General features: G+C 44.2%; 1 protein-coding gene across 1 annotated transcript; it reads left to right on the top strand.

Moving 5' to 3' along the window:
- The first annotated feature begins 26 nt into the window (after positions 1–26).
- LOC116180783 (zinc finger protein 62 homolog) lies at positions 27–11,029 on the top strand. Its single transcript, XM_031500911.1, has 6 exons — positions 27–97; positions 445–1,620; positions 4,822–5,253; positions 5,481–6,374; positions 9,530–10,072; positions 10,237–11,029. The coding sequence occupies exons 1-6, from the start codon at positions 27–29 to the stop codon at positions 11,027–11,029; spliced, it is 3,909 nt and encodes a 1,302-aa protein (XP_031356771.1).
- The last annotated feature ends 2,408 nt before the right edge of the window (positions 11,030–13,437 follow it).

Raw genomic sequence — 13,437 nt, 5'->3', positions numbered from 1 at the left:
GCCGAAAATGTCAAGTAGGAAGTGCTATGTCAAAGCTCATCTCCGGATCCACCTCTCCGGCTACGTGTCGTGTGCAAGTACATTTGCGACACGTGCGGTAAAGGAATCGCGATCATTTGCGGATTCACGCCGGGGAAAAATCGTCAGTTGCATCGACCGCCATAAGGCGTTCACCGCAAGGAAGTAGTTGGTCGAGCATTCCAGAGTGCACACCAGGGTTTTACGCGTGTCGCATTTGCGCTGCTGAGGAGGACACATGTGAAAGGTCACGCCGGAAGCTAATTTTGTCACTTTGTTTATAAAATAAATTTATTTTTCGTTTCGTTTTCTTCCTCTCTTCTACGGAATTGATCGGCAGATCGTAAGTAGTGCCAAGTTTGCCGATTAGATCTAATAGCACCCGGTTAACGGAAGTAATCTAAGACTAATTGCATTTCCTTTTAGGTTTGTCGTCTGGCAGTTGTATCGAGTACTAGAAGTGCCTCAATCGGCCGTAAGCGTCGACGAAAAACCCTCCGCGCCCACAGCTAGATCCGACGAGAAAAAGGGCACCGATAAACACAAGTGCGACATTTGCAGTGCCGCATTCCCTCTTCGGTTCCTTTTATACGACCACATGAAGAATAAGCACGCCAATGTCAAATGCAAAACGTGCTCCAAGTGGTTTTTGGCGCGGACAGTGTGGAGCACGCAATGCTCAGATTGTGAAAAGAAGGGCGATTCGGCCGCGTTGCCGGATGTGGGATTGAAATGCGAGATTTGTGGCCGACGCTGCTGGTCGAAACGTGCGATGCAAAAGCACCATTGGTCCGTGCACGGGAATTTTCAGTGTCATCCGTGCAAAATATGCGGCAAACCCTTTAAGAAATTGAACGAGGCATTGGCGCACGAGGACGGACACCGCGGTCTGAACTTGTACAAGTGCAGCATTTGCTCTAGTTCGTTCTCCTTCTCCTTACAGCTGGACGACCACATGAAGAGAATCCATACCGAAGGGGCCCGATTCAAGTGTGACCTGTGCGACAAGACCTTTCGCTATGGAAGCGGATTAAAGGGTCACCAGGCGAACGCGCATTCGACCACGCGTTACCGGTGTGCGGATTGCCCCAATACATACCGGTCTAAGGGAAATCTAAACGCCCACCGCCGCATCCATCTCCCCGGTTACGTACCGGAAAAGATAACCTGCAAGGTATGCCACGCCACCTTCATCTCCAGAGGGGGTTACAAGCGCCATCGCAAGTTGCACGAAATAGACGCGGCCGGTCGAACTTTCGTCTGCGAAACGTGCGGAAAGAGCATCTCCAGCCTGCCCAGCTTTATGGACCACCTGCGCACGCATACCGGAGAGAAGCCGTTTCAATGTCACGAGTGCGGGAAGGCGTTTACCTCTAAAAAGTACTTCGTCGCGCACTCGAGGGTGCACACCAAGGAGAAGCCGTACAAGTGCCACATGTGCGATTCGAGATTTACTCAGCGCGGTTCGCTTACGATTCACGTACGGAAGCATACCGGCGATTGCCCGTACACGTGCCACGTTTGCGACAAGTCCTTTCCCGTTAAAACTTTGTTAAGGACTCATATGAAGGTGCATACTAAATGTCGCAATGAAAAATCGAAGTAATTGTTTTTTGTACAAATAAAAAAAGTCTTAAGAGCATTTTATGATTGCTAATCATGATCATGTGATTGGCGGGCTTCGTGGTGCCGCACATTAGAGGTGCAATGTTGACGAAAGCTCCGCTGGAATTAACCAGCAGGAAACTGTACCTACTTTTAGTAATTTTCAATTGTGCGTATCAGTTGACAGGTAGCTGATACCTATTTTTTCACCAAAAAGTTGGACTATGATCGGATTATATCGTCGGTCACCTGTCGATACAATGCCTTTTTGAGAAAAGCTTCGTATCAGGAAAGCATGATGCTTTTGCAACAAGTTTGTCTTGCATTGGAATATCAGAAGACGACGAGAAGGATATAGTTCTTCCTGTTTTAACTTGCTAGTGTTTTTGTGTTCCTGATGTAATTGTTTTGTGGGAGTAATCAGGAGAACACAAAATGTACACGGAGGTAAATTATATACACTTTCTTTTTAAACATTATTAAGTGATTATCATTCTTCAGGGAGAGCAATCCATTTTTCTTTCGCGAAGGGCGGGGGGATTTCTCCCATGCTACGGTTTCCCAAATACGTTTATAGCCCTCTAAGCTGTCAGATCCTTTTGCTAAAGAGCCACCCTTTCCTCTTGCCCTCCCCCAAAACGTTTACAGCTTCTACGTTCTCATGATCATCCTTAACCAACAATTTTTTTCCCCCCCAAATTGAGTTTTTTTTTTTGGGAAAGGGCCTCTGGATCTTCCTTTAACAGTACGCGGGAAAAATGTACGCCGGGGGGAATGGAAAACCCCTCAGGAAGGGAAGATTCAGTGGCCCTTTCCCGAAAATCACTCATCATCGTCTAAGGTCTTATGATCAATTTCTTTTTTCCCCTGAAATATTCCACATCTCCCAAGTCTCCGTTTCCCGGTTTTTGGAAAAGGACCGCAGACTCTTCTTTTATATGGGGCATTTCCATACCCCCTAGACCCACCAGAACACGTTTACTATCCTTTAAGTTCATCCCCCTGAAAGCAATTAATTTCTTTTCTTATGGGTTTTCCATACCCCCCTCCCCCAAGGTTACGTTCCCCCAAAATGTTCAAAGTCCTCAGTATCTGTGATGGTTTTTGAAGAAAGGTTCAGTCTTCTTTTACTAAGGGTGGGTGGGTGGTGGGGAGGGGTGATGGAACACCCCGAGACCGCTCGGAGTAAGTTTTCCGCAGAACATCAACCAATTTCTCTTTTGTGATAGTTTTTTCATGCCACCCAAGGCTACGTATTCCCCAAAATGCTCAAGGTCCTTAATATATTCATGATGGTTTTTGAGGAACCTTGAACATTTTGGGGGAAACGTAGCCTTGGGGGGAATGGAAAACTCACTAGAAAAAAAGAAATTGATTACCTTTTCTCGGAGGATGATCGTAAGAACATAGAGGATATAGTCAACGTGGTCTGGAAAAAACTTCTCCGGAGCTCTGGAAGACCCCCCAGGTAAAGGAAGATTCATTGGACCTTTTCCAAAAAACCATCACGTAGACACTGAGGACCTTGAACATTTTGGGGGAAACGTAGTCCTGAGTGGCATGGAAAACCTATAAAAAAAGAAATAGATTGATCTTGCGGTCTCGGGGTATTCCCCCCCCCCCCCTCCCCTTCGTAAAAAAAGACTGTGATCCTTCTAAAACCGGGAAACGTAGACTTGGGGGATGTGAAATTGATGGCTCTTCCCGGAGGATGATCTTTAGAACGTCCTGGGGAGGGGGCACAGTCTTCTTTTACGGGGGGGGGAATGGAATCCCCCGAGACCGCAAGATCAATCTATTTCTTTTTTATAGGTTTTCCGTGCCACTCAGGGGGGAGTACCCCTCAGTCCCCCGGAGTAAATTTTCCCTAAAACACGTTTACTATCCTCTCAGTTCTGTGTCATCCTTCAGGAAGAGCAATCAATTTTTTTTCTGATGAGTTTCCCACACCCCCCAAGGCTACGTTTCCACCAAAAAGTCCACACAAATTTCTTTTTTTCTGATGGGTATTCCGTACCTCCCAAGGCTACGTTCCCCGAAAATGTTCAAGGGCGTCCATATCTTTGTGAAGTTTTCTTTGGGGAAAGGCTCACTTTTCCTAGAGGGTATTCTGTACCTCCCACGCCCCTAAGGCTACGTTTCCCCCAAAACTTTCAAGGTCCTCAGTATCTTCGTAATGATTTTTGTTTGGAAAAGACCACTGAACAGTAGTTGGGGAAAACGTACACCGGGGATCTGGGAGGTATAATAATACCCTCAGAAAAGGAAGGTTCAGTGACTCTTTCCCAAAAAAAAACCTGAGAACTTTAATTCTTTTGGACGAAGTTTAGCCTTAAGGGGTATGGAAGACCCCACGGAAAATGAAGATTGTGTGTCCCTCAGTACCTTCGTATTGTTTTTGGGAAAGAACCACTGAATATTCCCTTTTTTCTTGGGGGGAGGAGGGTATTATAGTGTCAGCTTGCATTTCTATATTTCCGATCCAATTTGTGGATTTGGAATCAGAAAGATCACAATACTGCTACCTTTTCGAATCCTTGCAATCCTTTTCTACAAGAATTTGATATCAGGGCAAGATGATTGTCGATCATACTTTGCCATTTGCTTACGTTTCTAAATGCAATCATTTTTTGTCAGAAGTTGGTATCAAGAGAACAGAAAAATTGAGGGGTTGCTTTTTGTCGTCCAGATTATTAATTTTGATGATAACTATGTCATATCAGGAGAACATAATCATGAATTTGCCCGTTACGAGTACTGTAGGTTATTCCCCACGCCATGTAATCAAACGTATCGAAGGTACCCGATCATGATCATTTCCATGGAAAATTTAGTGGTGCGAGTCATTAGAGCTGTATTATTTTACGCAATTATAAGTACGTCATTTAGGTTTGAAAACGTCTTTCATTCCTAAAAAAGGTATGTGAGGAGAGGGGGCCCACCTTTCCTATTTTTTTTTATGAAGTAGTCCCTAAAGAATCTTTCAACCCAAAGTAATGATGTATCTACGATTGCCGAGCTGCCTTTTTGTAGGCAACGTTAGGCGGATTTGTGCCGAACTCCCCCCCCCTCCCTCCCCCCAGCAGTTCATCTGACTCTTCCAGCCTCGGCTTTAGCGCAATCATCGTTTGATAGTGATTTTATAAGTCTAATTTAATAAATCGTTCATGCGCCCCTTTTAACTACCTTTCTTTTCAGATCCATCCTTTGGCAGCTCTATGGTATAGTAGTGGTTCCCACCACTCCGGGATCGGGTGTTAGCGCCGAGTCACCAACGCCAGCGCCCCCTCCGCCTCTTCCCGTAAATAACATTTCAGATCCCCTTCGCACGAATCCTTCCGCCGTTCCGGAGAAAAATCCGCCGGTCTTCGTTTGCGAGCTTTGCGACAAGAGGTACAAGTCGAAGTACACGATGATCAAGCACGTGGCTTCCGCGCACAAGGACGAAATCTGCGAAACGTGCGGCGGGAGGTCGAAGAAGATCGAGTTCAAGTGCGATCGCTGCGATAAAACCTTTCGGTTCGAGTCTTCCTTATGGAGCCACAAGCGTAGGATACACGAAACCGCAAATGTGCGGACCTATGCGAAGGCGAACTCGAAGAGGAAGATGTCGAAATTCGCCTGCAACGTGTGCGAGAAGGAACTGGTTAGCATGGCCAGTCTCAAGAATCATTTGGTTCAACATTTGGAAGACAAATGAGCGCTCTGAAAGGAAAGGGGGGGGGGGGGGTGTAGATTGTTACTGTATATACTTTGTAATTAAATACTTTATTTTACTATTTTCCTGTTTTACTACGCTGAAAAATCCACAAACGGAACGCGCCCGTTGCTCAAAAAACTAATAATTCTCTTTTCAGGCTCAGTTGGCAATTTAGCGAGTGGTCCGAAGGAATGCTACCGATGCTATACTGCGTGCCGTGCAACAAATCCTTTTTAACTCGCGAGAAATTCACCAGGCACAACTACTACTCGCACACGGAAGGAAAAGTGCCTTGCGAGGTGTGCGGCAAACTGTTCAAAAGTATGTGGTACCTGAAGGCCCACAGCGTGGTGCACCAGTCGCATTCCGTCGAGTGCGACATCTGCAATCGGACTTTCAAACATGCGAAAAGTCTGGGACAGCACAAGAGTCAGGCGCACTACAACGCGGGCAAGTGGAATTGCAAGCAGTGCGAGAAGGAGTACATTACCGCCGCCGGTTTGGTCGCGCACGTGAAAACCGCCCACCTCGGCGTGACGTACACGTGCGACGTGTGCAAACGAACGTACCTAAGCGAATCGCACTTCAAGATCCATCAGCGCAATCACGAGATCGGCAACGTTCGGCTGCTCTACACGTGCATGACGTGCGGCGACCAACTCTCGTCGAAGTCCTCCCTAAAGCGTCACATGCGAATACACAAGGAGAACTTCTTGTACATCTGCGACGTGTGCGGAAAAGGTCTCCGTACGCCGCAGAGCTTTCGGAACCATTCGAGGATCCATTCGGGGGAGAAGCCGTTCGGCTGTCACGAGTGCGGCAAGACGTTCGTGTCCAAGGAGAGACTGACCGAGCACGTTCGCGTTCACACGAAGGAGAAGCCCTACGGCTGCGGGGTCTGCGGGAAAAGTTTCACGCAGCAGCACTCGCTCAAGGTTCACGCGCGTCTGCATACGGGCGAACGTCCGTACCGGTGCCACATTTGCGAGAAGGCTTTCATCGTTAAACCGATGCTCGTTTCGCATCTCAAGATGCACGACGTGCTCTTTGAGTGATTTGTACCGTTCGTTCAATAAAAATTCGTTTCACTTGTATTAATCTCAACCTAAACCCAAAACGCTGTTCAGTTAAAGCTTGATTGAGAAAGGGTATGAAAGCTATTATTCTTAATCTCATTGTTTAATTGACGGGGAACTACACCATCGAACTTGTGTACAGGGTGTCACATATAACTATGCAAATGTTGAGTAATGGGCTGGACCGTTTAATCATGTCAGTATGCAGTAATCACATGCTGGATTTCGAAAAAATTTCAAAATATACTTTCCAAAATTTCTTACATTTTTCTAAACTTATTACACACCTCCATTTCTAAAAATCTCCATTTTCCAAATATTTCCTAAATTCTCGCCCCTTTCCAAAATTTCTTTTCACTTTCCGACATTTTCCACACGTATCTCCATTTCCAAAAAAATTTATCCATTTCCATTTCTCGAAATATTCTCAAAATTTGCACTTTTCCAAAATCTCCCCTCTATTTCCAACATTTCCTACACTTATCCAAGCTTTCTACGTATCTCCATTTCCTAAAACCCCTACTCGTCTCCGTTCTCGAAATATTTCCAAAATTCTCGCATCTTTCCAAAATTTCCTCTTTAATTCCAACATTTCTTACACTTGTCGAAACTTCTTACGTATCTCCATTTCCAAAATTTCCACTCGTCTCCATTCTCGAAATATGTCCATAAGTCTTCCACCTTCCAAAATTTCCTTTCCATTTCCACATTTCCTAAACTACCTAAACTAATCCGAGCTTTCTACGGATCTCCATTTCTAAAAATGTACTCGTTTCTATTCTCGAAATATTTCCAAAATTCTCACATCTTTCCAAAATTTCCTCTTCAATTCCAACATTTCCTACACTTTTCCAAACTTCTTACGTATCTCCATTTCCAAAAATGTACTCGTTTCCATTCTCGTAATATTTCTAAAATTTCCTCTTCATTTCCAACATTTCCCACACTTGTCCAAACTTTCTACGTATCTCCATTTCCAAAAATATCTATGTATTCATTTCCATTCTCAAAATATTCTTAAAATTTGCACTTTTCCAAAATTTCCCCTCCATTTCCAACATTTCTTGCACTTTTCCAAGCTTTCTACGTATCTCCATTTCCAAAAATGTCTACTCGTTTCCATTCTCGAAATATTTCCAAAATTCTCGCATCTTTTCAAAATTTCCCCTCCATTTCCAACATTTCCCACATGTATCTCCATTTCCAAAAATATCTATTCATTTCCATTTTCGAAATATTCTCAAAATTTTTGCACCTTTCCAAAATTTCTTCTCCATTTCCAACATTTTCTACACTTCCCCAAAATTTCTACGTATCTCCACTTCCAAAAATATCTATTCGTCTCCATTCCCCAAATATTTCCAAAAGTCTTGCTCTTTCCAAAATTTCCTTCCTATTTCCATGATTTTCTACACGTGTCTCCATTTCCAAAAATGTGTACTCGTTTCCATTCTCGAAATATTTCCAAAATTCTCGCATCTTTTCAAAATTTCCTCTCCATTTCCAACATTTTCTACACTTCCCCAAAATTTCTACGTATCTCCACTTCCAAAAATATCTATTCGTCTCCATTCCCCAAATATTTCCAAAAGTCTTGCTCTTTCCAAAATTTCCTTCCTATTTCCATGATTTTCTACACGTGTCTCCATTTCCAAAAATGTGTACTCGTTTCCATTCTCGAAATATTTCCAAAATTCTCGCATCTTTTCAAAATTTGCTCTCCATTTCCAACATTTCCTACACTTATCCAAGCTTTCTACGTATCTCCATTTCCTAAAATTTCTACTCGTCTCCATTCTCGAAATATTTCCAAAATTCTCGCATCTTTTCAAAATTTCCTCTCCATTTCCAACATTTCCTACACTTATCCAAGCTTTCTACGTATCTCCATTTCCTAAAACTTCTACTCGTCTCCATTCTCGAAATAATTCCAAAATTCTCGCATCTTTCCAAAATTTCCTCTTCAATTCGAACATTTCTTACACTTGTCTAAACTTCTTACGTATCTCCATTTCCAAAATTTCTACTAGTCTCCATTCTAGAAATATGCAGTTTTGCACCTTCCAAAATTTCCTTTCCATTTCCAACATTTCTCACACGTATCTCCATTTCCAAAAATGTCTACTCGTCTTTTTTTTTTCGAAGTATTTACAAAACTCTTTTACCTTTCCAGAATTTCCTTTCCATTTCCAACATTTCTCGTGTTAATCCAAGCTTCGTGCGTATCTCCATTTCCAAAAATATCTATGTATTCATTTCCACTCTCGAAATATTCTTTGCACTTTTCCACAATTTCCCCTCCATTTCCAACATTTCTTGCACTTTTCCAAACTTTCTACGTATCTCCATTTCCAAAAATTTGTATTCGTCTCCATTCTCGAAATATTTCCAAAATTCTCGCATCTTTTCAAAATTTTCCCTCTATTTCCAAAATTTCCTACACTTATCCAAGCCTTCTACGTATCTCAATTTCCAAAAATGTCTAGTCTTCTTTTTCGAAATATTTGCAAAATTCTTTCGCCTTTCCAGAATTTCCTTTCCATTTCCAACATTTCCCATACTGATCCAAACTTCTTACGTATCTCCATTTTCAAAAATGTGTACTCGCCTCCATTCTCGAAATATTTCCAAAATTCTTGCATCTTTCCAAAATTTCATCTCCGTTTCGAACATTTCTTACACTTATTCAAACTTGATATGGTATCTCCATTTCCAAAAATTTTTACAAACTTTCCAAAATGCCCCCCCCCCCCCCCATTTCTAACATTTCCTACTCTTATCCAAGCTTTCTACGTATCTGCATTTCCAAAAATGTCGACTCGTTTCGATTCTCGAAATATTTCCAAAATTCTCGCATCTTTCCAAAATTTTTCCATTTCCAACATTTCTCACACATGTCTCCCTTTCCAAAAATTTCCATTCGTCTCCATTTTCCAAATATTTCCAAAACTCTAAACTTTCCATCGCGGAAGCACGCCACCAACGATTCAGGAGCATCCGTCACAAATGTTACCATTTATGCCTGTTAGATTTTGTTACTAACCCTCCTCGTGTGCTAATTAACCATCAAAATCCGTGTGCGAGTGAAGTGTGGAGGACAAACCGATTTCACCTAAAGCATTCTTTCCAGGTTCAGGATCAAGGATGAGCCCGTAGGAGATCATACAGTGTATTATGTCATCACCATTGATGACGATGGCGAAGAGTTTCAAACCTTATCCGCGGTTAATGCTCACCCCGAATCTTCTTCCGCGACAATTTCTAGTGTCGCAGAAGATCAGCAAAGGTATCAGTGCTCCGTTTGCGACAATCTGTACTTGCGCCGTCGCGGCTTACACGATCACATGAGGTCTCACCGCCCCCGCGAGGAAACGCCAAGTAAACGCAAGAGGCGTCGACGCGCCCTCGCCGGAGACACGCGCTACAAGTGCTACTTCTGCGAAAAATCCTTCAAGCTCAGCTTCTATAGGGCGATGCACGAGCGAACGCACACCGGCGAAAAACCTCACGTGTGCTCGTTCTGCGGCAGGGGGTTCTCGCAACGTACCAGCATGGTCATGCACTTGCGCACGCATACCGGCGAGAAGCCCTTCACGTGCCAGCTGTGCGGCAAAGCGTACACTAGCAAGTCTGCGGTGAAGGTTCACACGAAGAAATGCATGAAAAAACTCTTGTAGATCTTATTTTCTTTAAATAAAGTTAATCTAATTAATTTTGGTGATTACGAGTGTCCCCCCCATGCCCCCATTGCATATTTTTTTCCATGGTAAGTTTAGCAACTTTGCATAGCTCTAACGTAATCTCCCGGAACGTTCGCTCTAACTGCCATTTTTCTAGATGCGAGTTTCCGAAAGACGAGTACGCGTGCATGGGATGCGAGCGAAGATTTAAAAGCAGGAACGGTTTAACGCGGCACGCGCACGGCAAGGGCTTGACCTGCAAGGTGTTCGTGCTAGAAAAGTGCACGACAAACGATAGGTTTCAATGCGACGTCTGCCTGAAGTTCTTCAAACGCCCGAATACTTTAAGAGCGCATAAGAAGCGAGTACACGACGAGTTAACTTGCGATACGAAATTCGGTTCCAAGCGGCATTTACTCCACCATCGCGAACAGGTTCACTCCGACATCACTTACAAGTGTCCAGACTGCGGAAAGGTCTACGGAGACCAGGCCTACTTCAACAGTCACCGTCGAATTCACGTCCACAGGCTGTTCACGTGCTTCGAGTGCAATCGACAGTTGGCGTCGAAGATATCCCTCAGGCGGCACATCAAGGCCCACCGGGCCGATCAGTGTTTCGTGTGCGACTCCTGCGGTAAAAGCGTGAAGACGATGAAGAGCTTGGTAACGCACCTGCGCACGCACTCGGGCGAGAAACCGTTCGGTTGCGCCACGTGCGGCAAACGATTCATCGCGCGCGAGCGTCTTATCGAACACGAGCGAGTTCACACGAAGGAAAAACCGTACGCGTGCAGCGTCTGCGCGAAGAGGTTCTCGCAGTGCGGCTCGCTGAAGATTCATCTGAGGCAGCACACGGGAGAGCGGCCATACGCGTGCAACATTTGCGGGAAAGCGTTTATGGTTAAGGCGCTGCTGGGGACACACATGAAGGCGCACGGTGTATATTAATAGTAGATTGTACAGAGTGATCAGTAATAATTGAACTTGTCTAAATTTAATCTTCTTTCTTTACTTCACAGCGGTAACCCCTCCACCCGAACTTTTGAAATCTTTGTCTTTGGGGATACCATACCCTCAGAGGTAAACCTTCTCCCAAAATGTTTGTATGATTTTGTATAGAGTGCGGTCTTTTCTGAAGATGTTTCATACAGAGAGTCTTAAAAGTTCCGGGATGGGTGGCAGCTCTGAGAGGTATGGAATACCCCCCCCCCCCCACCCCCACTACAGGAGAAATTGATTACCACCTCAAAAAAGCTACCGTGATAGCTTCTTTCAGGAAAGTTTCATTAAATATTTCTTTCCCGAGGGGTATAATACCCCCCCCCCCTCTCCTTCAGACTTCCCGGTGCTACGCCCTCTTCCGAAATGTGTGTGTGATTATTTTCTGTTTAGCGCGGTAAAATGCTCTTTTCTGAAGATACATTCAGCGAGTTTTAAGGGTTGAAAGTTTTGGGGGAGGTAGTAGCACTAAAAAAACTACGATGACAGCTTCTTTCGGGAAAGTTCCATTAAATATTCTTTTCCTGGGGGGTACTGCCCCAGACCCCTAGGTGCCACGGCTTACGAAATGCTTCCCCGGTTATTTTCTATTTAGTGAGAATAAATTTTCTTCTTTGAAGATATTTCATATAGGAGTTTTAAGGGTTTTGGGTGAGGTGGTAGCACTGGGGGAGGGGGGTATGGAATACCCCACAGTTGATTACCCCCTCAAAAAAGCTACCGTGATAGCTTCTTTCAGGAAAGTTTCATTAAATATTTCTTTCCCGAGGGGTATAATACTCCCCCCCCCCTCTCCTTCAGACTTCCCGGTGTTACGCCCTCTTCCGAAATGTGTGTGTGATTATTTTCTTTTAGCGCGGTAAAATGCTCTTTTCTGAAGATACATTCAGCGAGTTTTAAGGGTTGAAAGTTTTGGGGGAGGTAGTGGCACTAAAAAAAACTACGTGGACAGCTTCTTTCGAGAAAGTTCCATTAAATATTCTTTTCCTGGAGGGTACTGCCCCCGACCCCTGGGTGCCACGGCTTCCTAAATGCTTCCCCGATTATTTTCTATTTAACGAGAATAAATTTTCTTCTTTTAAGATATTTCATATAGGAGTTTTAAGGGTTTTGGGTGAGGTGGTAGCACTGGGGGAGGGGGGTGTGGAATACCCCACAGTTGATTACCCCCTCAAAAAAGCTACCATGATAGCTTCTTTCAGGAAAGTTTCATTAAATATTTCTTTCATGGGGGTATTCCGTACCCCCTAGACACTCCACTGTTACCCCCTCTCCCGAAATGTGTGTGATTATTTCCTACGTAGCGCGGTAAAATGGTCTGCAGCACCGGGGGGGGGGGGGGGGTCTGAGCCAATACCCTCAGTACAGGAAGAATTGATTACCCTCAAAAAAAGCTACCATGGTAGCTTCTTTCAGGAAAGTTTCATTAAATATTTTTTTCCTGGGGGGTATTGTATATCCCCCTGACCCCCCCCCCCCTCCCGGTGCTACCTCCTATGTGTATGAATATTTTCTATTTAGTGCGGTAAAATGGTCTTTTTTCAAAGTTTTTGTGGGAAGTGGCAGTACCAGTTGCTCTGGGGGGCGGGGCGGGGGGGGGATATAATACACGCCACCACAGCTTCTTTTGGGAAACTCATAATATCCTTTTCTGGGGGGTTATTCCAGACCCCCCCCCCCCCCCCCCCCCCCCCGGCGGTTATGCGCTCTCTCCCAAAAAGTGTTCTTAGTATTCTTGCGATGGAGGTGCCGCACTCTTGAACCCCGTTGCTACGCTCCGCCAAAATATTTTTCTAGCTTTTAGAATTATAGTGACCATCTCAGTGGAGATCCAAGGAGTTTTCCTGAGGCGCATTCAGTAACCCCGCTCCTTTCTAAATGACTCTCGGTTAGTTTCATAAGAGCGGAAAGTTCACTTATTAATGTTCGCCTCGTACAGTGCACAATGTAGTAACTTAGTAATGATTTTTTTATAGAATAAAACTGTTTCTATTTCCAAAATCTTTATCTTTAATCTGGAGCCTATTTTAGCTTTTGCTCCCCTGATCTCAGGAATACACCTACAGAGGAGACGACCAAAAATGGTTTGTGGTATCAAGAGAATCGAGCAGCCTGGGAAATTCACCATACAGATGACTCCGGAAACCCATTTTGTTACCCGTAGCAACCATTAAGATATAGAAGGATAAAAATCCCCCCTCCCATTATGCGCTCCTGATAGTCGGAGAAAATTTACAAAAGTAATAAGAGCAGAAATACTTCTTTTTCTTTTTTTTTATATATTTCTGGCAGCTAGAGAAGGCAGATGGCGTACGTGTAAGGCGCAAGAATATCTCCTTGCGGATTATATTCTCCTA

Source organism: Photinus pyralis, unplaced genomic scaffold, assembly GCF_008802855.1.
Source record: "Photinus pyralis isolate 1611_PpyrPB1 unplaced genomic scaffold, Ppyr1.3 Ppyr1.4_LG9, whole genome shotgun sequence".
Taxonomy (NCBI): Eukaryota; Metazoa; Arthropoda; class Insecta; order Coleoptera; family Lampyridae; genus Photinus; species Photinus pyralis.
The sequence above is the reverse complement of the archived record's forward strand: the minus strand, read 5'-3'. Positions and strand labels throughout refer to the sequence as shown.